Here is a 23,756-nt window from a genome sequence, read left to right on the forward strand (position 1 = left end):
GATTGATTTTTCTTGATGGTTTAACTTTATTTTGCTTCAGCAATGAAAGAGAAAATGCTGTGGGGAGCCTTGAGTGCTCTTCGTGTCATGTGGTGCCTTGCTCCGCAGAATGGCTACCTGCATCCTGATGAATTCTTCCAGTCTCCTGAAGTAATGGCAGGTATGTAATGCCTACAAACTGCATGATTGCTTTCAAGCTCTCTTTTTCACTTATGACTAAAGGACACCATACACATTAGACTAATGTTGTCCGAACCTGCCGATATTGATGGGTTCAAACCACAGTCGGACTGGCCATCTGGCAATTCTGGCAAATGCCAGAAGGGCCTGTCTGGTCATGGGCTGCCTTGTCTGCTATGTTGTTAGCAGAATTGGTGTTCTCAAGACACTCATACTGTTAAGAGTTATGAAGGAGCACAAAGTCGCTGACTCCGATAGTTACCCCAGCAAGTCACAGGTATCATTAGAAATATTTGTCTTTTAGTACATCTTGCTTTCCTCCATCCAGGGTAATATAACTAATGTATCCAATCTGGTGCTTGTGGACGGAGTCTGGGCCTGTGTCCTATCAAATACCAGGGCTGAAGATCATCCCCTGTCTGTAACTAGTTTGGACAAAAGTCTAAAGCCCCCGTCTCACATAGCGAGATCGCTAGTGAGATCGCTGTTGTGTCACCGATTTTGTGATGCAATAGCGATCTCGCCTGCGATCTCGCTATGTGTGACACATAGCGGTGATCGGGCCCCTGCTGCGATGTTGTCGCTGATCGTGCTCGAATGTCCTGGGCCATTTTTTGATCACTGGTGTCCCGCTGGCCAGCATGCATCGCTGTGTTTGACAGAGACAGCGACGAACTACCTCACTACTACAGGTCTGAGAGACAGGATCCCAAAGACCGTTGTATCATTCTGTATCATTGCTGCGTCGCTGTTGAGATCTGACTGTTTGACATCTAACCAGCGACCTTCCAAGTGTGACGGTACCATAATGTTTATGGAGGTGCTGGCCAAACGATGGTTGTCTAAGACTGCGGATTGCATTGTTCTCCTGTAGATAAGTTGCCACTAATTTCTTGTGTCAGCCGGAGTCTTTCTCAAAGAAAACACAGGAGTGCTTGGCCAAACAAGCCCTCCTGTGTGCGGAAGAATTGGCTGACAGCTATCTTTATGGCCAACATTAGAAGCTTGCAACAGAAGCTGATCAATGTTCTCCCAGCACTGCCTAGATCTTACATCTGGCTTATAGATATTTCTGCTAATCTAAATAATCATGATTTGATTGATCTGTAGAGATGAGAACATTGATTGTAATAGAATTGAATTTACTATGAATTTCTGCAAAGCTATAGATTCTAAGAAATCAGAATTTTTTGAGATTTCATTCTTGAGATTCCAATCAGCTGCCATTATGCTGGATTCTGATGGTTGGAGGAGGTTAAAAAGTCAATAAAATATTATACTTGTAGAGGGTTGTAGCCAGCCGACTGATGGTTGAGACAAATGTTGAATAGGCATGTCCGATTTTAGACTGCAAATCACATTTTTCTCCCAAAGATAAGCCACTGCTGATGTGTCAGCCGGCGACTTTCTCATAGAGAACACAAAAGTGTTTGGCCGAATGACCCCTCCTTTGTATGGGAGAGTTGAGTGACAGCCATAATTTTGGCCAGCTTTAGAAGCATGTAACAGAAGCTGATTATCGGTGTTTGCCCAGCAGGTTTGACTTCAGGGCTGCCACCAGAAATTTCAGGGCCCCATACTAGCAACATTTTCAGGCCCCCTGGGGACTCCGCGCAGACTCCACCCCAGCACCACCTTCACCCCTTGAACTTTCCACAGTTCTACAGCCCACTCGTGGAAAGATTCCATTTCTCCACCACATCCTCACCAATCACAAATTAACAGTTCCCATCGAACACCATATCATATACATAGCCATTAATTTTTGTTTCAGCCAAAAGATTTTTTAAGCCACAACCATGACAAGGTAGACTCTTTTGGCTGGGAATGTGTCACATACAAGGGACAAATATTGTCACACCATGACCAGACCACAAATTACCATCACATTGTGACTGAATTATACCATGTACAAGGGAGAAATACTGTCACACTATGACCAGATGACATATTATCACCACGTAGTGACAGAATAATGCTACATACAAGGAGCAAATACCACCACACCGTTTACCAGACCACATAATACCACCACATAGTAATTAAATAATACCACACAAGGAACAAATACCGCCACATCATGACCAGACAGCATATTACAAGCACACAGGTGCCCTGTACATAGTATGCATTGAATAGTGTAAGTGTACAGGTAATACAGTGATCACCGGTGACATTATACATAGGAGCTCTGTATATAGTGTATAGTGTACAGGTAATATAGGGATCACCAGTGACATTATACACAGAAGCCCTGTATATAGTGAATATTGCACAATTAATACAGGAATTACCAGTGATATTACACATAAGAGCTTTGTAAATGGTGTATAGGGTACAAGCAGTGCAAGGATCACCAGTGACATTGTACATGGGATAGTAAAACAACAACCTATGTGAGATAAACTCACTATAATGAAACAACATTGATTCAGGATATTCTCAGAGAAATATAATAAACCTGCTTAAAATATGTGAATCAACCAATGAGAATCAAAAAGATAAAATATCAAATTTTATTATTATTATTATAAAACATGAAAGATAGTGGGAAAAGAAAAGTAAAATCACAAACCACAGTACAGGAAAAATCATTTGTGGGAATGATTAAAAATAATAATAATCTCATATAAATATACTATATAGTGCAAAAACCTAATAGACAAGTATGTCTAGAACTAAAGTGCATAAAGAGCATAGAAAAGAGGGATATAATAAATAAATATATACCAGTAGTCAGTAACCCGTGGCTCCTGTAACTCCAACGTAAGTTTCGCCCAGTGGCTTTTTTAAGGAGTCTCAAGTATCAAGAGTTCTGTATATAGTGTCAGTGTACAGAAAATAAAGTGATCACCCATAATATTATACACAGGAGCTCTGTATATAGTATACAATGTATAGTGTAAGTGTACAGGTAATACACTGACTCACCAGTGACGTCTCTAGTTGAAGTCCTTCATCTTTGCTTTTCTTCTTCAGCCAGCATAGACTGCCATCAATTCTTCCAGCCAGGAGTCGTCTCTTCATAAAATAACACATAGTTATCTACAGTAGATTACCGCTTTCAGAACACATTCCCCACTTTTCCCCACCTTCTACACTATGCAGCTAAATACAGACATGCATCCACCATTAATATATTAGTTATTATGCAACCCACCATTCCAAATATAAATTGTAATCCATCACAGTTCCCCCACTAACTACAAATAGCCACTTTTCATACCCAATAAATATATAAATTAATTAGAACCTGTACTCTTTCTCCCAATACATTACCAGTCACACTCCTGTATCCCCAATGCACCCCACTCTGTACCTTCTGCTCCCCTGATTCATTATACTTACATGCCCCCTTCACCCCAATTCATTATGCAATGTCCTCTCTCTCCCATCCTCAATTAATCCTCTCATTTGGTCTCCCTATTCTTAATACAGCATCATTTCCTCTCCCCAACACTCAGTTCATCATTTACATTCCCCCACTCCCAATTCATCATCATTTGTTGTCCCCCATCCCGCAGTTTCAATACATCATCCTTTACTCTCCCACCCTCAGTTCATTATCATTTGCTGTCCCACATCCCCAGTCTCAATTCAACCTTATTTGCTGCCCCCACCCTCAGTTCATTATCATTTACTGTACTCCATCCTCAATTCATCACTATTTGCTATACCCAGCCCCACCCTCAAGTCATCATTAGCTCTCCTCACACCTCACTTTCAAATTATCATTTGGTATCTGCCGTCCCCACCCTCAATTCATCATCATTTGCTTCCTCAAGCCCATTTAATTCATTTTTATAAAAAAAAAATTACATACTTACCTCTCATACAATCCCCTGCAGCTCCACTTCAGGTGTCCCAGTGAGTGGCGTGCATAAATGCCGCTCGTACACGATGACATCATTGTGGTCGCGCCGTCACCAGCGCATCACAGAAGAGATGGCGGGACTCCCTTGGAGCTGCATGGATGTTCCGTGAAGCTTCAGCTAGGCTCCCTGGGATGAGATGTGTGCCTCCTATGGTGGTTCACCGGTACATAGTGCTTCGTTATACCTGGGGCCCAGTGAGCAGAAGCGCTAGAGGGGGGCCCCTTTTTACTTTTGATCACCAGGTCCCATACAACAGTAAGGGCAGTAAAGCCCTGATGGCAGCCCTGTTTGGATTACACAAATAAATTTTTCTGCTAATGTAAATAAAAATTATTGATTTGATTGATCTGTAAATATGAGTGAATTGATTCACATTCTAAGAATTAATTTTGCTATGAATTTCCCAAAAACTTCAGATTATAAGACATTTGACTTTTTTGAGATTTAATTCTTGAGAATTCACTCAGCCACCATTTTCTTGGATTCTGATTGGAAGGGGTTTAAAAGTCATTAAAATATTATACTTTTTGCAGAAGGTTGAAGGAAGCCCTGTAGATTAATACATTTTTCAATCTACAAATTATTTAAATCATTACCAAAGCAATAAAGTGTGAAATCTGGTAGAGATGGGTGAACCCGTACAGTAAAGTTCAGCGTCCAAACTGAACATCTACTGTTCAGGCACAGACCCCGAACATGAACTTCACCAGAAAGTCTATGTTACTGTTCAGGTTTGGCAAGACTGACAGCTGCGGGCTGCAACCCTCAGCTGTTAGCTTTAGCAAGGTTGGTTAACAAGAATAGAGGGGTCTCCATGCTGTTTTTTAAAAAAATTATTTATATAAATAATTTAAAAAAACAGCATGAGGTTCCCCTACATTTTTGACAACCAGCCTTGCTAAAGCAGACAGCTGGGGCTGGTATCCTCAAGCTGGTAAGGGGCCATGGATATTGTCCCCAGCCTAAAAATAGCAGCCCACAACCTCCCAGAAAAGGCACATCTATTAGATGCGCCAATTCTGGTGCTTTGAGCGGCTCTTCCCACTTGCCCTGTGGCAGTGGCCAGTAGGATTCGTATTTGTGGGGTTGATGTCACCTTTGTATTGTCCAGTGATATCAAGCCCACGGCATAGTAAAGGAGAGACATCTATAAGACGCCTATCCATTGCTAATACTATAGTAATATTGTAAATAAACACACAACAAGACTAAAATCTTATATTTGAAATAAAAAACACACTTTTCCTTTTTATTTAAAAATAACAAGCATAGTTATACTCACCTAACAGCCATTCCATTAAAGCCCTTGTCTCCTGTAATAACACAAAATGATGGGACTGTCCAGGCTGAGAACCACTGAGGAATGACTTTTTCTCACTGTTCTAGCGGTGATCTCACTGGAGGTCCCCGCTAGCACAGTGAGAAAAAGTCAGTCCTCAGTGGTTCTCAGCCTGGACATTCCTATATAACTATAGGATTATTAATGAATAGACATCTTTCAATTAAAGGACTTTATTCTGGCTCTGTGTTTATTTACAATATAACTATAAGATTAGTAATGGATAGGTGCATTATAGATGCCTTTAAATTACTAAGTTGTGGGCTTGATGTCACCGGACAATACAAAGGTGACATCAACCCCACAAATATGAACCCCACTTGCCACCGCCACAGGGCAAGTGGGAAGAGCCAGGCAAAGTGCCAGAGGTGGCACATCTAATAGATGTGCCTTTTCTGAGTATATGTGGGCTGCTATTTTTAGACTGGGGGGGGGCTATATCCATGGCCCCTTACCTGGCTTAGAATACCAGCCCCCAGTTGTCTGCTTTAGCAAGGCTGGTTATCAAAAATGGGGAGGACCCTACGCCATTTATTAAAATGATTTATTTACATAATTTAAAAAAATAGCGTGGGGATCCCTCTATTCTTTATAACCAACCTTCCTAACGCTGATAGCTGAGGGTTGCAGCCCACCCGCAGCTGTCAGTTTTGCCTGGCAGGTTATCAAAAAATATAGGGGAACCTACGTCATTTTTTAAAGAAATTATTTATTGAGAGCACAGGCGCCAGCTGATAAAAACTCCCATCAGCCTCCGCCTGCTCTCACTGTTATTAGCGAAAGTAGGTATAGGCTCATGAGAGAAGTAGTCCCATCAGCCGACACCAGTGACTGGAGGTAAACTTTTTATTACCAATGACAGCTGCTGGGCTCACACTCTCATTTGATTTTACTGCCGATTAGAGGCAGTGTTTGCCGCGCTGTCATACACATGATAGTGTAGCAAACATTGAATGTTCAGGCCCCCCATTCAAATGAATGGGGTCCGGGTTTGGGTTTGGGTCGGAGTACTATTATGGCAGCCGAACTCAAACTTTTTTTTAACAGTTTGGTCGAACCACTGGACTCGAACTTCTAGGGGTATGCCCATCTCTAAACTCTGGTTAAAGAAATGTTTGATATATCTTAATAAAAACTTCACTGTAAATTTTGGGCCAGTACACATAATACAATCCAATCATAAGTTGAATCTTGCTATGATTGCATCTTGCATGTGGCCAACCTTAAGAGTCCAATTTTATAGACTTACTAAATGTATATATGTTTTCTAGGTGACATATTGGATCTGGAAATCTATCGTCCTTGGGAATTTCAATCAGTCTCCCCCTGTAGGACAGTGCTTGTTCCCCTTCTAACATCTGGCACAGCCTTCTGGATTATGAACGTATTTCATATATTTGGGACAGAGATGGCTTCGAATTACAGTTACTTTCTTCTGGTTCTTCCTCGTCTCATCATAACAATCCTTTCCTTCCTATTGGACTATACAGTATATCGGGTAGCATTTTCCTGGGGCTCCAACCCATGGAAGGCATTGGTGCTCCTGGCAATGTCTCCAGTTACACTAGTATTCTACACTAGAACAATCAGCAATGCTGTTGAGGGTGTGCTGTTTGCTATTCTCCTGCTACTTATATCACCTCTTGAAAGAAGCCCTGTATTGAATTCTGGTAAAACAAAATCTTATCATTTTATTGGCCTGGTCTTGACAGTTGGCTTTTTTAACAGACCCACTTTTCTTTGTTTCGCTTTTGTGCCAATATTATACTGGGCTGACAAAAGCGACAGTCACAAGACCTATTTTTCCCCGACATCTATTATTCTTGCTGTATTGAAGACCATGCCAAGTGTCATCCTCTGCACAGTCTTATTTATAGCTGCAGACACCATATACTACACTGGACATTGGCCGCTTTCTATGAATGGCAAAGAAGGTTTCATTGAGCAGCTAGTGAAAAACACAATTCTAACACCTATTAATTTCCTGCAATACAACATGAACCCTGAAAATCTTGCTGAGCATGGGATTCACCCCCGAGTAACTCACATGGCAGTAAATGGTTTTATGCTTTTTGGACTGCTTCATCTGTCCGCTGTGTGCACTGGTGTGACCATATTAAAAAACAAGATATGGAGTAACTCTGATAAAAGTCCCAATGAAAAGCCTTCTCCTCAGCCAACCAGCTTACTGTTAATATTTTACTTTGCACCGCTAATGTGTCTCTCATTTTTTAGCCACCAGGAACCTCGCTTCCTAATCCCCCTGTTAGTACCATTGGTATTATTAGTTTCCAATTATAATAGCACAATGAAAACAAAATGTGTTATCATCTTGTTTAATATCACTGGAGCCTTTTTCTTTGGCTGTTTCCATCAAGCTGGAATAATTCCCGGCTTGTTCTGCATCCAACAAATTGTGCAGTCTAATTCCGCCTCTGGCAACATGTCATACCGCTACTCTGTCCTCTTCACACACACATACATGCCCCCTCTGTACTTGCTGAACCTAAAGAAAGGACAAACAGCGGTGAATATTATTGACGTTGCTGGCTGCACAGAAGATATCATGTGCCAAACATTTAGAGACTTACAAGTAGAACTTTCAGTCAGAAATGCACAAGAGCTGGGGAAGACAGTGCACCATTTGATAGCCGTATTCCCTGGCACTATTAAACCAGTTGTGGAGAGTTGCGGTCTAGCTTTTAAAGATGAAGCCTTGTTCACACCACATCTCACTATGGAGGATCCACTCAAAATGTCTCATTTGTTCACAGGCAGTTTAAAAAGTCACTTATCTCTGCACGTAGTTGAGGTCGATGTGGGGACAACAAGGGGGTAGCATTGAGCAGGGTTTTGCACTTGCCCCCAAGATTAAAAACAATGATTTTATAGAAACTGTCCAATCCTACTCTAGAATGATTTCAAATGAAATCTCTTTTCTGGCAGTGGTTGGTATTTGGTAATCAAATCATCACAGTATTCTATTAAAGGGATTTTTCAGGTTTAGGACACAGATAATTTTAATAATAATAATAATTTTATTTCTATAGTGCCAAAATATTCTGCAGCACTTTACATTATAGAGGGGACTTGTACAGACAATAGACATTACAGCATAGCATAGCAATAAACACATAGATCAAAACAGATACCAAGAGGAATGAAGGCCCTGCTCACAAGCTTACAATCTATAAGGGAAAAGGGGAGACACGAAAGGTGGATGGTAACAATTGCTTTTATTTTATGGTTTGGACCTTACTTAGTGTAAGAATTCGGTGTTCCTGTTGCTGCATGAACCAGTTAACAGTCTAAATATGTAACAGTACAGACACAGAGGGCTATTAAATGCAAAAAGCATGTGAGAACATGATGCGAGGAACCTGGTTATGGTAAAAAATTTAGAAATGAGCCACACAGGGATATTTAAGTTAATGCGCTGAGGTGGTAGGCCAGTCTGAACAAATGAGTTTTTAAGGCACGCTTAAAACTGTGGGGTTTGGGGATTAATCGTACAAGCCTGGGTAGTGCATTCCAAAGAATTGTCGCGGCTCGTGAAAAGTCTGGGAGACAGGAGTGGGAGGTTCTGATTAATGAGGATGTTAACCTCAGGTCATTAGCAGAACGGAGGGCACGGGTAGGGTGGTAGGCTGTCCCTGGGATAGATCATCAATATCAGAATTGTAGTGGTCTGACACCCGGCACACCCACCGACCAGGTGCTTGCTTTTATGAGGCAGTTGGATGTAGAGAGTGAACACAGCTGGCACAGCACAGTTCTGACCAATGAGTAGCGAATGTTCTCGAATACTCCAGCTGATCTGGTCCTTTGACATGAGGGCAGCTACTACATAGTGAACTAAGCAGTTATGCTCTGATTCTGCACACTGTGTACATCTAGTCACCAACAGAGCTGCAAACCAATAGAGTTAATAATTGGTGCGGGTGTCGGACCCACGACCATCTGATATTGCTGACCTATCCTAAAGACTATCCTAGGATGTTATCCTAAAGACTCATAAGTATAAGTTATCAATATCATGACCAGTATTGCGTGGTGGCGGAAGCACTGCCAAGCCACAAATACTGTTGTGGCTTAGATATGTGGTACTGAATAGCCAGGCAGAATGGGTGTTCGTTGACCAACCGGCCAGTACCTGCTAAAACTCCCTGCAAATTTCTAAGAGTTACCAGTAGAGTTGAGCGAAACGGGTCGAAAAAATTTCAAAAGTCGCCGACTTTTGGCAAAGTCGGGTTTCATGAAACGAAACCCGACCCTAGGATGAGGTCGGCCACGAGGTCGGCGACTTACGCGCCAAAGTCGCGTTTCAAAAGTTTGTTTTGCGCTCTTTTTCAGCCAATCAGGATCCACGGACACTGTGGGCAACGTGATGACATAGGCAGGGGTCACCACCATCTTTCAGAAGGGCATGCAAGTGATTGGCTTGCTTTGGTGGGCGTCACAGGGGGTATAAAAGGGCGTGCACGCCGACCGCCATCTTACTTCTGCCGATCTCAGTATAGGGAGAAGTTGCTGCTGATTCTGTAGGGAGAGCGTTAGGCAGGGAAGAAGACAAAAAAACTGCTTCTGCTGCTAGCGATTTGGCCTGCACAACACACCAGTCACTGTGTGTGCAGTGCAAGGGGAGGCTATATAGTGGTGTATCAGTGGTGTTGGTTGTTGGGCTGCCTTCTAAGGCTTCCTGACATTCCTGCATTGCTGTTTACCCACTGCTCCGCAAACTGCTTTTTTAAAAGCAATCCCAATTTTTTTTTTTTGTCCTGCTGAGAAGAAAAAAAAACTGCTTCTGCTGCTAGCAATTTGGCCTGCACAACACACCAGTCACTGTGTGTGCAGTGCAAGGGGAGGCTATATTGTGGTGTATCAGTGGTGTTGGTTGTTGGGCTGCCTTTTAAGGCTTCCTGACAGGCTGGCATTGCTGTTTACCCACTGCTCTGCAAACTGCTTTTTTAAAAGCAATCCAATCTCCCTTATCCTCTAGTCACTTTTGTCACAGCTGTGCCATCGAGCCTGTCACATAGTGCTCAGATATTCATTGGGCCTCACACAATCCAAAAGTGTCCAGTGTCCAAAAGTGTGTGCAGAGATTCAAAATCTCCCTTATCGTCTAGTCACTTTTGTCACAGCTGTGCCATCGAGCCTGTCACATAGCGCTCAGATATTCATTGGGCCTCACACAATCCAAAAGTGTCCAGTGTCCAAAAGTGTGTGCAGAGATTCAAAATCTCCCTTATCCTCTAGTCACTTTTGTCACAGCTGTGCCATCGAGCCTGTCACATAGCGCTCAGATATTCATTGGGCCTCACACAATCCAAAAGTGTCCAGTGTCCAAAAGTGTGTGCAGAGATTCAAAATCTCCCTTATCCTCTAGTCACTTTTGTCACAGCTGTGCCATCGAGCCTGTCACATAGCGCTCAGATATTCATTGGGCCTCACACAATCCAAAAGTGTCCAGTGTCCAAAAGTGTGTGCAGAGATTCAAAATCTCCCTTATCCTCTAGTCACTTTTGTCACAGCTGTGCCATCGAGCCTGTCACATAGCGCTCAGATATTCATTGGGCCTCACACAATCCAAAAGTGTCCAGTGTCCACAAGTGTGTGCAGAAATTCAAAATCTCCCCTGTCCTATAGACACCTTGTACCTTGTTTTACATTACTATATAGTTTGTTGGATTTTGTCTACATTTCTACCAAAAATGAGGAAGGCTGGTGGAAGAGGCCGTGGAATTGGGCGGGGGTTGGCAGCTGGTAATGATGGTGTTGGTGGTGGATCTGATGGTAGTGGCAAGAGCAAAATAGGACCGAATGCAGGAGGTGTTGAGCCTGCGTCATCGTCTGGCTACATAAGGCCTCGAACGCTTAGTTTTCTAGGAGTTGGCAAACCGCTTTTAAAGCCAGAGCATCAGGAAAAAGTTTTGTCTTACATTGCTGACTCAGCCTCCAGCTCTATCGCCTCCTCTTCTTCAGTTGTAAAAAGTAAAAGCACTGAGTTGTCATTGGAGGCTCATGTTCATGAACCACACCTTTCCTTGTGTCCTTCACCCCAACCAAGATTGAAGGATGACGCAGGCCATACTACTGATTACTCCATGGAGCTGTTTTCACATACCATGCCTGGATTATCAAGTCAAATGGTGAATTACCCAGGCCAAGATGAATCTGACATGGAGTGCACTGATGCACAGCCGCTGATGGATGATTCTGCTGGTACATTCACTCAGAGCACTACATTGTCCTCGCAGTGTACAGAGCCAGATTCTGACCCTGATGAGACTCAGGTGCCCCTTCCCGCACACTATACCACCATACACGGTGACACAGAGGAAGGTGCACATGACATAGAAGAGGAGGTGATGGATGACCCAGTTGTTGACCCAGATTGGCATCCATTGGGGGAAGAGGGTGCTGCTTCCAATAGCTCAGATGAGGAGCATCCACAGCAGACATCGACATCGCAACAGCTGTTATCTGGCAGGCCCGGAGCACTCCAAAGACAGGTTCCAAACATCAAAAGAGTTGCTGGACAGCTTGTCCAGAGGGTCAAAAGATCACAGCGTGCTAGGCCGCAAAATGTCTGCCAAAGTAGGAAGAGTGCAGTGTGGCACTTTTTTGAACAAAATCCTCATGATCAGGCCAAGGTTATCTGTAAGAAGTGCGCAAAGACCTTTAGCCGAGGGAAAAATCTGAAAAATTTGAATACCAGTTGCATGCTTAGACATTTAACCAGCATGCACTTGCAAGCGTGGACACAACACCAAACCTCAAGTGCCACATGTGCAACTGATCACAACGAAGGTAGTCAGCAACGCTACATTGTTTCCCCCACTGTAAGCCCACCGGTTAGCACAGCAGCAAATGTTGAGGTGTCGTTGCAAGGCCACAGCAGTCAGGGAATCCCACTGTTATATCAACGAAAGACTGATTCTAGGCCATCAGAAAGAACACCAACTCCATCACCATCATCAACCCTCTCTCAGTCCACCGCTACTTCCACCATATGCAGCTCTCAAGTCCAGCTCACCCTCCCAGACACTATGAGTAGGTCAAGAAAGTACTCAGTCTCTCATCCGCGTACACTGGGTTTGAACGCCCACATTGCCAAACTAATCTCGTTTGAGATGATGCCCTTCCGGTTGGTGGAAAGCACAGCTTTCCGCAAACTCATGGCCTATGCAGTACCACGCTATGACCTACCCAGTTGCCACTTCTTCTCTCGCAAAGCCATCCCAGCCCTCCACCATCATGTGAAAGACTGCATTGTCCATGCACTCAAGCAGTCAGTGAGTGGAAAGGTGCACCTCACAACTGATGCATGGTCCAGTCGGCATGGCCAGGGCCGTTACGTGTCCATCACTGCGCACTGGGTTAATGTGGTGGATGCAGGGTCCACAGGGGACAGCGGTGGTGGGACAGTGCTGCCTAGCCCACGGTATAGGAAACAGTTGGCTGTAGGCGTTCGACCCTCCTCCTCCTCCTCCTCCTCCAGAAGCGAAAGCTCGTCCACAGAGCGCAGTCGTACGAGCACTCCATCTGCAGCTGCCACTGTTGCACACGATGTGTCCCCCTATCGAGCAGCTAGTGGAAAGCGTCAGCAGGCTGTGTTGCAGATGATGTGTTTGGGCAACAGACACACCGCCGAGGTGCTGGCCGAGTACTTGAAGCGACAAACTGAGTCATGGCTGGGCAGTGTACATCTTGAGGCAGGCAAGGTAGTTAGTGATAACGGCCGTAATTTTGTGGCAGCCATAGCCCTTTCAAAACTCAGCCATATACCTTGCTTGGCTCACACCTTGAACCTGGTGGTGCAGTGCTTCCTCAAAAATTATCCAGAGTTAACAGCCCTGCTCCAGAAGGTGCGAAGACTGTGCGCGCACATCCGCCGGTCGCCTGTATAATCCGTTCGTATGCAGAAGCTGCAGCGATTGCTCCACCTTCCCAACCACCGCCTCATTATCGACATTGCAACAAGGTGGAACTCCACCCTGCACATGGTGGAGCGGCTGTGCGAGCAGAGGCAGGCCATAATGCATTTGTGGGAGGATACACGGCCAGGCACTTTGAGAGCAGACATGGAGTTGACAGGTGTGCAGTGGTCGAAGCTGAAAGACCTCTGTAAAGTCCTTCAGTGTTTTGAGGAATGCACACAGCTGGTAAGCGCAGACGACGCCATCCTAAGCATGAGCATCCCACTTATGCGTCTGCTCATGCAAACTTTGACGCACCTTAAGGAGCAGGCGTCTGCAGCCAATGTTGATGAGGAGGAAGAGGAGGAGGGAATCCTTGATGACATTCAGCCATTGTCTGCTCAGGGACCTCTCCTGGACGAGGTGGAGGAAGAAGAGGAGGAGGAGGAGGATGATGGGGATGATTACTTAGGGGAGGAGGATGCATCTCGTGGGGCAAGTGAAAATGTTGGCGTGGCAAGGTCTGGTACAGGGTTTGTGCGTGACTGGAGGGATGTGGATTTGCCAGAAAGTGCTCCTCCAACCAGCACTCGCAGTGCATCATTGACACCGGGAACATTGGCCCACATGTCAGATTATGCCTTGCAGATCCTAAAAAGGGACCCACGCATTGCCAAAATGATGAACGATGACGACTACTGGTTGGCCAGCATCCTGGATCCACGCTATAAAGGCAAATTACAAAACATCATGCCACAGGAGAACCTTGACCTAATATTGGCTAATAAACAAGCAACTCTGGTAAATCGGTTGCTTGAGGCATTCCCAGCACACAGCAGCGGTGATGGTTCTCACACGAGCCGTACGGGCCGGGGGCAGCTTGGCAGAGGTGTTCGTGGTGCACACAGCAGAAGTGGCGTTGGAGACAGGGGTTTCATGACAATGTTGTGGACTGATTTTTCAAGTACCGCTCACACAACTGGTAATACTGCATCGATGGAAAGTGACAGGAGACAGCAGTTGTCAACTATGGTTACAAACTACTTTTCCTCCCATATCGATGTTCTCCCACACAGGTCATTCCCCTTTGACTATTGGGCCGCTAAACTGGACACCTGGCCTGAATTGGCACAATATGCCTTACAGGAGCTCGCTTGCCCAGCTGCAAGTGTGCTATCGGAAAGAGTCTTCAGTGCAGCTGGATCAATCCTGACAGAAAAAAGGACCCGTCTGTCAACCCAAAATGTGGATGATCTAACCTTCATTAAAATGAACCACGCATGGGTTTCCAAGGATTTTGTCCCACCTTCCTCTGATGACACATAGGGTGACAGAAAAATGTCTTGCTTTGGTCCACCTCTTCCTGGGACTTGACCTATTTCACCTTTTGCATCAGCTGAATGTCCAACATCAACATATGCCACTTTCTAAAACTCCCTAACTGTGCTGCCTCCCCCCCCATGGCCGGGGTCACCACCTAGCGCACGACACCGTGCGAGTGCCGTTGCCCTGGACAGGTGGGTAGGCCGACTCTTGGGCGCGGGCACTGGTACAGGGTCCTTCATAGTGCAATCAAGTGTCTCTGACGGTGGTGGTGCACACCCGCCGTCAGACACACCGCCGTACTATGAGGGGCCCAGTGCCAGTACTGACGCCCACGAGTGGGCCCCCTTGCTTGGGCAGGGCCCCAGCATTTGCAATGTTTACCTCTCCCTGCTCCTCCGCTGTGTAGTCTGGGCCGTCAAATCCATACTGTGCCTGACACCGTCTGAGCCTGCCTCCTGAGACATATATTTTGAATGTGTACGCTATCCATACATGTTATCCGGGGAAACGGTACCCTTTCTAACCTTTGTGCAATCACGTGCAATCCATACTGGGCCTAACACCGTCTGAGCCTGCCTCCTGAGACATATATTTTGAATGTGTACGCTATCCATACATGTTATCCGGGGATACGGTACCCTTTCTAACCTTTGTGCAATCACGTGCAATTCATACTGGGCCTAACACCGTCTGAGCCTGCCTCCTGAGACATATATTTTGAATGTGTACGCTATCCATACATATTATCCGGGGATACGGTACCCTTTCTAACCTTTGTGCAATCACGTGCAATCCATACTGGGCCTAACACCATCTGAGCCTGCCTCCTGAGACATATATTTTGAATGTGTACGCTATCCATACATGTTATCCGGGGATACGGTACCCTTTCTAACCTTTGTGCAATCACGTGCAATCCATACTGGGCCTAACACCGTCTGAGCCTGCCTCCTGAGACATATATTTTGAATGTGTACGCTATCCATACATGTTATCCGGGGATACGGTACCCTTTCTAACCTTTGTGCAATCACGTGCAATCCATACTGGGCCTAACACCGTCTGAGCCTGCCTCCTGAGACATATTTTGAATGCGTACGCTATCCATACGTGTTATCCGGGGATACGGTACCCTTTCTAACCTTTGTGCAATCACGTGCAATCCATACTGGGCCTAACACCGTCTGAGCCTGCCTCCTGAGACATATATTTTGAATGTGTACGCTATCCATACATGTTATCCGGGGATACGGTACCCTTTCTAACCTTTGTGCAATCACGTGCAATCCATACTGGGCCTAACACCGTCTGAGCCTGCCTCCTGAGACATATATTTTGAATGTGTACGCTATCCATACATGTTATCCGGGGATACGGTACCCTTTCTAACCTTTGTGCAATCACGTGCAATCCATACTGGGCCTAACACCGTCTGAGCCTGCCTCCTGAGACATATATTTTGAATGTGTACGCTATCCATACATGTTATCCGGGGATACGGTACCCTTTCTAACCTTTGTGCAATCACGTGCAATCCATACTGGGCCTAACACCGTCTGAGCCTGCCTCCTGAGACATATATTTTGAATGTGTACGCTATCCATACATGTTATCTGGGGATACGGTACCCTTTCTCACCTTTGTGCAATCACGTGTAATCCATACTGGGCGTGAGAACGGCTGGCGAGCCGTTAAGCAAGCTACAGCACCTGTGGTTTGCACACGTAAGTTTTTCATTTTTTCAGGAATGACGGTTAGGCCTAATTCCGGAACTGCAGTTGACCTGCACTTACTGGGAAATCATTGTTCGCGGGTAATAATTGTAATCAGTGATCCCCATCACTAACATTGTTCAGCGGGTTATCTGCACCTGTAAGCGACAAACGCTGGCCTTTTCAGTGTAGCGCACATGCAGCCACGGACATGTAAGGGCATGACACACCAGTTATTGGCCAATCTCATGTGCCAGAGCGTCACGTGTCCCTCTAGTAAGCCGGACTCGGACCGCGGGGCATGACAGAGTCTCATTCGTTAACGGAATTAAGCTTGCAATGTGTGCATCTGTTCTGTAGCTGGCATGGTTGAGGTTTCCCAGGTGGAGTCGAATTTAACCGTAGGCTCCACTCCTGGTGGTGCCCTTCTGGACATTCCTTTAAGGTTCAGCTTTGCAACCATACTGCCCACGTAAAACAAACACTTTGCCTTCATGAACGCTGTTTGGAGGGTCATGACTCGTGGGAATAACGCCGCCCAATCAGTTAACCTGCTAGAGAGATCCTTCGTTGCTCCCAAGCATGACATCACACTCCCTAGGAAGAAGGTAATGCCACTGTGGCGACCGTACTCCTGGGGGCGACACAAGTGCACTGATGCCCAGCCACTGCTCGATGAATCTGCTGGTACATTGACCCAGACAACTACATTCCCCTCGCACGCTACACGACCTGAATCTGACCCTGATGAAACTCAGGTTACCCTTCCCATATACAGTTCCATCTTACACGGTGACAAAGAGGAAGCTGCAGATGAAAGTGCAGGTTCGGCCCACCCGCCATCAGACACACCACCGTACTATCAGGGGCCCTGTGCCAGTGCCGTCGCCAACGAGTGGGCCCCCCCCCTGCTTGCTCAGGATCACAGCACTTGCAAAGTTGAAATACTGTGCAGTGAGATGGAAGATGGGGACGACGAGGAATCCAGACAAGTACAGGGATTCCCTAGCGAGGAGACTTATTTGATTGTTTTCAATGTTGGGACAGCAATTTTTGGGGAGCACTATACTCTGGAGAATGATAGATGGGGCCCACCATACACTGGAACATTCCAAAGGTGGACATCAGACACTGGAGCAGCATTTACAGGGCCCATTATACACTAGAGCATTAGAAATGGGGCCCATTATGTTTGGAGCATTATTTGGGCCCATAAGACAGTGGAGCTTCATCCATGGGGACCAACATATACTGTAGCATTATGTGGAGCTCATCATATACTGTTTCAAACATTATATGGGACCAATGATTCTGTATGGAGAAATAGATGGGCCTCGTCATGAGATGTAAAAAGTGAGGTATTTTTCATTGTACTATACCGCTATTTCTCTGCCGTATCGGAGCATGATGAGTTGTGGTATGTGTTAAAGGGGCGCTCTTTCGCCCAGGGCACATGAAAACCTGCAGCCAGCCCTCCCCCCCCACAACTTTAGCCAAATAACCCCCATTTTTCAGTGCGTAACTTGTATTATGAAGTTAATTAAGGTTGACAAGCTTAAGTAAGAAGAATTGATGCTTTTGGCATTCAAATGGGCACTGTAGGTGTGTTTCCTGTCCTCCTCTCACTGCCGACTTTTATTCCCCATTGACTTACATTGGGTTTCGTGTTTCGGGACGACCCCGACTTTTCCCTATAATCGGACGATCTTGCTCGACCCGACTTTTGGAAAAGTCGGGTTTCACGAAACGAAACGCGACCCTAAAAAACCAAAAGTCGCTCATCTCTAGTTACCAGTAATTGCTAGGTTTTCTTCTGGTTCACTGGTGCTATTCTTGATGCTTTTATCCTCTATCTGACTAACTTGGGTCCCTGATCACATTTGTCTTATTATCCCGCCTAATTTGGACGCCAGAGAGCCTGACTTTGCCAACTCTGATCACCTGGTATCTGACTCATATTGTTTCCTTGACTTCGATTTTGTGTACCGATTTTGTCTCTACTCATGCTGACCCAGCTTTCGTTGATAATTCCTACTTCAGGATCGCTACTCTGGCCAGCGGCTACTCCTCAGATAAAACCCAGATGACCTAGTAAGTCCAGATCCCTGTATAGGGGTAAGGCCAGGATTCCTCTCAGAAATGTTAGATGAAGTGGCCAGTGCTAAGTACGTCTGAGGTTGTCTTTTTGAGCGGATGGCCTATGAGAAACCAAACACTGGTATAGCATTTACAATTGTAAAGTTTATATATAGATATTAACCACAAACTATGTATAAAGGTGCTCAGCCATAATAATGATAACCTGCAAGTACAGGTGCATCTCACAAAATTAGAATATCATCAAACAGTTAATTTATTTCAGTTCTTCAATACAAAAAGTGAAACTTGTATATTATATAGAGTCATTACAAACAGAGTGATCTATTTCAAGTGTTTATTTCTGTTAATGTTGATGATTATGGCTTACAGCCTATGAAAGCCCAAAAGTCATTATCTCAGTAAATTAGAATACTTTATAATACCAGCTTGAAAAATGATTTTACAATCCGAAACGTTGATATATATATATACAGATCATGTCACTATTATACAACATATAGATCAAGAGTGTCGCATAAACAAAAAATAAAATCCAAAATATTTTACTTCAGGATATAAAACATAACAAACATGACAAATATAAAAGGGTTCGCCTCAAACCAAATAACACATAGACGGGGAGTAAGGCCAGTAAGTCTAACCTCTATTGTTGGTAACATTTTTGAAGGGTTTCTGAGGGATATTATTCTGGATTATCTCAATGTGAATAACTCTTTAACTCCATATCAGCATGGGTTTGTGAGGAATCTCTCCTGTCAAACCAATCTAATCAGTTTTAATGAAGAGGTAAGCTGTAAACTGGACCAACGTGAGTCATTGGACCTGGTATATCTTGATTTTTTGTTGGCAGCGGATTATTCAGGATACTGTCCAAGCGTGTGACAACAGAGCTTCTTTATTCAGGAACAATCCGGAACAATATGCTTAATAGGTTAGGAATAAATTATTTGTGTGTCTATATCTGTGCAGTATCTACAGCAGGCTGCTTCTCTCATACATAGACACAGGAAAACAGGAAACACATTCACATGCTCGCCCTATGTGAGCCTCTGGGAGTTTATTTTTGTTCTAACTTTATGAACAGCATACAAATCTAGCAATTAAACTCTCATAGACAGGAATGGAGTTGTTGCACCAAACAGATTCCAATACCCCCACTCAGCAACTACTTATCCTGTTAGTCCCATTGTGGTTCTGGAGTCCACAAACTAGGCTCTTGCTAATGGCTTTGTCATACCATCAGCTATCATCTTGCCAGACTCGCAATACACAAACTCGAGTACACCACGTTCCACTAAGTCACATAACTGTTGAAGTATTACTGTATTACATCAAAGTGCTGAGTCCTTGCAGTAATCTACTAATCTTCTCACTGTTGGCAAGTTTAATGCATTCTTGGTTGTCCTTATAGATAATTGTTGGTTGATCTAGTGGCTTGCCGCCATTTTCCAAAAGTTGTTTCAACCAAATTAATTCTTGACTTGCATAAGCAGCAGACATATATTCTGCTTCTGTAGAAGATAATGTGACTGACACTTGCTTTCTGCTGGACCAAGAAATTTAATTTTCTTCTAACTTGAACAAGTAACCACTTGTTGATTTCCGATCACTGGAATCTCCAGCCCAACTGCATCCACATAACCTCGGAGAGTAAGATCTCCTGATGCAGATATCTTAAGTTTTAGCCTTTGAGTTTCTTTAAGATATTGAAGAATTCTCTTAATTGCATTCTAGTCTCTTTGGCGTGGCTTGCTTACATGTCGGCAGAGAATTATGACAGTTGCTTGATATCCGGTTGAGTTGTGGTTGTTATGTACAGAAGCGGCCCAACTGCTTGTCTGTAACTCTCATTGCTGGGTAGCAGATCTTCTTCTCCTTCCAACTTTAACTAGGACGGATCCATTGGTGTTGATGCACCTTGGGCTTCTGACATTCAAACTGGTTTAGTATTGCGTAAATTTTATAACTTTGGTTGAGAAGAAACTCCCATCTTCCTCTCTCTGGATTTGGATTCCCAAATAATATGTCACATTTCCAAGGTCCTTAGTCTTAAAGTGCTGGTTGAGAATTTCACCTGGCTTTACAATTTCTTTTTCATTTTGATGAGACATGATCACATTGTCTACATATAGGAGAACATACATCCACTCTTTAGCTACATTTTTCATATACAAACATGGATCAGCTTGAGATCTTGTAAATACTTCATTCATCAAAACTTTGTTCATTTTCGAGTTCCATGCTCTTGCCGACTGCTTAAGTCCATAGAGAGATTTTTGCATTTTACAAACAAGGTGCTCTTCACCCTTTTTAATATATTCCTCAGGTTGGCTCATGTGCAACTCTTCTTCAATGTCACATGTAGGAAGGCTGTTTTGATGTCAAAATGTCTCACTGTCATCTCTTGAACTGTAGCTACTGACATTAAAGTTCTGAATGTGGTTTCCTTTGCAAATGGTGAAAATGTAGCATCATAATCTTCACTATACTTTTGCGAGTACCCTCTTGTGACCAATCTTGCCTTAAAGGGAACCTGTCACCCCCCAGGGCCAATTAAAGTAAATAGGTCGGAAAGAGGCAGAGGGAGATGGGGACAGGTGCACCATACACACTGCGGGGCGGGATCTGGGGCCTCCGCTACACGCAGGTGCGATATCCTTACATCATCACCTGATGTAAGTTCCCGGGCAGCGCGCACGGTGCAGGCCTGAGATATGTTTGCAGAGCACAGGCACCAGTCACGTAACGAGGAACAGAGGAGGCGGCACAAAGAGGCAAGACGGGGATGATGGACGTCAGTGAGGCGGTTGAGACAGGGAGAAAACATACCCATGACGCAATAGAGGTATGGCGGACAATTTATAAAAGTCTTTATTTCAGCATTCCTAGGGATAAAAAACATAAGAGACACCTTCAAGGAATGCAGCCTTAGTGCTGCTGAAGGTGGCTCTTTAACTTTAATAGGCCCTGGGGGGGTGACAGGTTCCCTTTAAACCGGTGAACTTTACCTTCTGAGTCATATTTGTTTTTGAACATCCTCTTACAACGGATTGCTCTTTTTCCTTATGGTAGCTCAGTAAGCTCACATGTCTGGAGTTGGTGAAGGAACTCCATCTCTTCATTAGCGGCATTTAACCACTTCTGTGGCTCTGGTTCAGGAAGTGTTCTGACAATATAGGAAAAACGTCTAGCTGGGATACTTTTGTTTGGCCTTTCTGATCTCCTGACTGGAGGATGACTTGGCTATTCTGTTTCTTCCTTGGTGGCTTCAGAACTTATCTACACTTCAGTGTTTTCATTTTTGGTGTCTGGGTTTGGTGATTGAGATTCTTGTTCATGCTTTTTAGGTTGAATAACTGGTGTAACTTCATGGAATTTGAGCGATAGAGTTTTGATCAATCACTACATCTCTGCTGATTGTTACTGTGTTGGTCTCTGGGTACAGGATTCTGCATCCCTTTTGAGTTTCGCTATAGCCGACCAGGACTCCTTGCTTTGCATGTGATTTCCACTTGGAATGTTTTTCTTTGTGAACATACACAATCGTTTTGCTTTCAAAAATCCTGAGGTGCTTCAGGTTAGGCTTCTTGTAGTTCTATAGCTTATATGGAGTTTTATTTGTGGCTTTACCTGGCACTCTGTTTTGAAGATAGCAAGCTGTCATGATGGCTTCTCCCCAATACCTTGTAAGTAGATTGGCATCAAATAACATACTTCTTCCACTTTCACAGCGAGTACGGTTCTTTCTCTCTGCAATGCCATTTTGTTCTGGGTTGTATGGAATGGTAGTCTGGATCACGATTCCATCCTTTTTCAAAATGGTTTGCACCTTACCACTCCGTTCCATTATCTGCATGCAGGGCTTTTGGCATTGTTCAAATTTGTTAAACACTACAGCAAGATATTCTTCAAGTATCTGTGGAACTTCATCCTTACTGTGAAGCAGGAAGGCGACTGTATATCTGGAGTAGTCATCAATAAATGTGAGAAAATATTTCTTCTTGCTAGGAGTTTGAACACTCATTGGACCGCATACATCTGTATGTATCAGATCCAGTGGCTGTGCCGATCTAGTGGTGCTTATTTTAGAAAAGGATTTTCTGGACATTTTCCCTTTAAGACAGCTAGTGTGCTTCATTATTTGACTACACTGGTTGATTTCAATACCATTTGCAAGTTGAGCTAGCTTCCTTACTGGTTCTGGGTCTCTGTGGACAAGACGCCTGTGCCGTACATGGATACAGTTCTTATGCAGATCTTGTCTAGCACTGTACACTCTTTCTTTGCATTTTAGCTGATAAAGTTCATCTTGGATTTTTCCTTCTGCAAGAGTGTGACCCTTCTTTGAGATGATGCAGCGGTTATCTTTAAAAGTAACTACATTCCCCTTTTGTGTGTGCTTCTTTACTGACAGAAGATTGTTTTTAAGGCTGGAAACATAGGAACATCTTTTGTTGGGATCTTTCTGCTTTGTACTGCGGAAACTGGACAGTGGAGGTAGCCGTCTCCTACTCCTTCTGAAGTCATATAGTGACCATTAGCTAAGATGATCTTTTCTGACTTTTCTTTCATTAAGGTCAGTAACGAAATCCTTGTTATTTGTCATATGGCTGCTTGCACCAGAATCTATGCACCATATATGCTTTGCAGATGGGCCTGTACTGGCAATAAATGCAGCTTCAACACCTGCAGAATCTTCCGTTACAGCTGTTTTAACCCTGTGATGACTGTTCTTTTTAAGCTGACTCATTCTTGCTTTCACAAATTCTGCAGTCTGCTTTAAGGTGGCCAGGCTTTCTACAGAGAAAACATTCACTAGTTTCTTTTAGATTGCTCTTATATTTAGGGAAATCCTTTGTATTTAATGCTGTTTCTGCTCTGGATTCATTACTGCTGCTTAAATACTGTGTTTTTCTCTTGAATTTATCCACAAGTTTGCCTTTAATGAACTATAGTGTGAGCTCATCATCTGGCCGTGCATCTAGTGCAGTCACAAGTGTGTCATAACTTTCTGGAAGACCTCTTAATAGAAGTGCAGCAACATGAAAATCTTTAATTTCTTCTCCAATACCCCTGAGACGCTCCACAATCTCTAGGGTGTTTCTTATATAGTCCTGCATATTCTGTCCTTTACTTAACTTAGACTGATACAGCTTTCTCATGAGATAAAGCTTATTGCTGAGATTTGATCTTTTATGCACTTTCTGTAACTCATCCCACATCTCCTTTGAGGTTGCACACTTGCATATATGCACAATCTGATTATCATCTACACTGAGGGAGATCGTGCTTTGGTCTTTCT

General features: G+C 44.1%; 1 protein-coding gene across 4 annotated transcripts in view; it reads left to right on the plus strand.

Moving 5' to 3' along the window:
• The window catches only part of PIGZ (phosphatidylinositol glycan anchor biosynthesis class Z), a 93,857-nt gene extending 85,019 nt beyond the window's left edge, over positions 1–8,838 (plus strand). For all 4 annotated transcript variants that reach the window (XM_073578731.1, XM_073578733.1, XM_073578730.1 and 1 more), the window contains 2 exons: positions 41–160; positions 6,666–8,838. In XM_073578731.1, coding sequence (XP_073434832.1) covers positions 41–160; positions 6,666–8,233 — 1,688 coding nt within the window. In that variant the 3' untranslated portion in view covers positions 8,234–8,838. The remainder of the gene's footprint in view (positions 1–40; positions 161–6,665) is intronic.
• Positions 8,839–23,756: the final 14,918 nt, after the last annotated feature.

The sequence above is a fragment of the Dendrobates tinctorius genome, unplaced genomic scaffold (genome assembly GCF_039654945.1).
Source record: "Dendrobates tinctorius isolate UK_male_01 unplaced genomic scaffold, ASM3965494v1 ptg000060l, whole genome shotgun sequence".
NCBI classification, from domain to species: domain Eukaryota; kingdom Metazoa; phylum Chordata; class Amphibia; order Anura; family Dendrobatidae; genus Dendrobates; species Dendrobates tinctorius.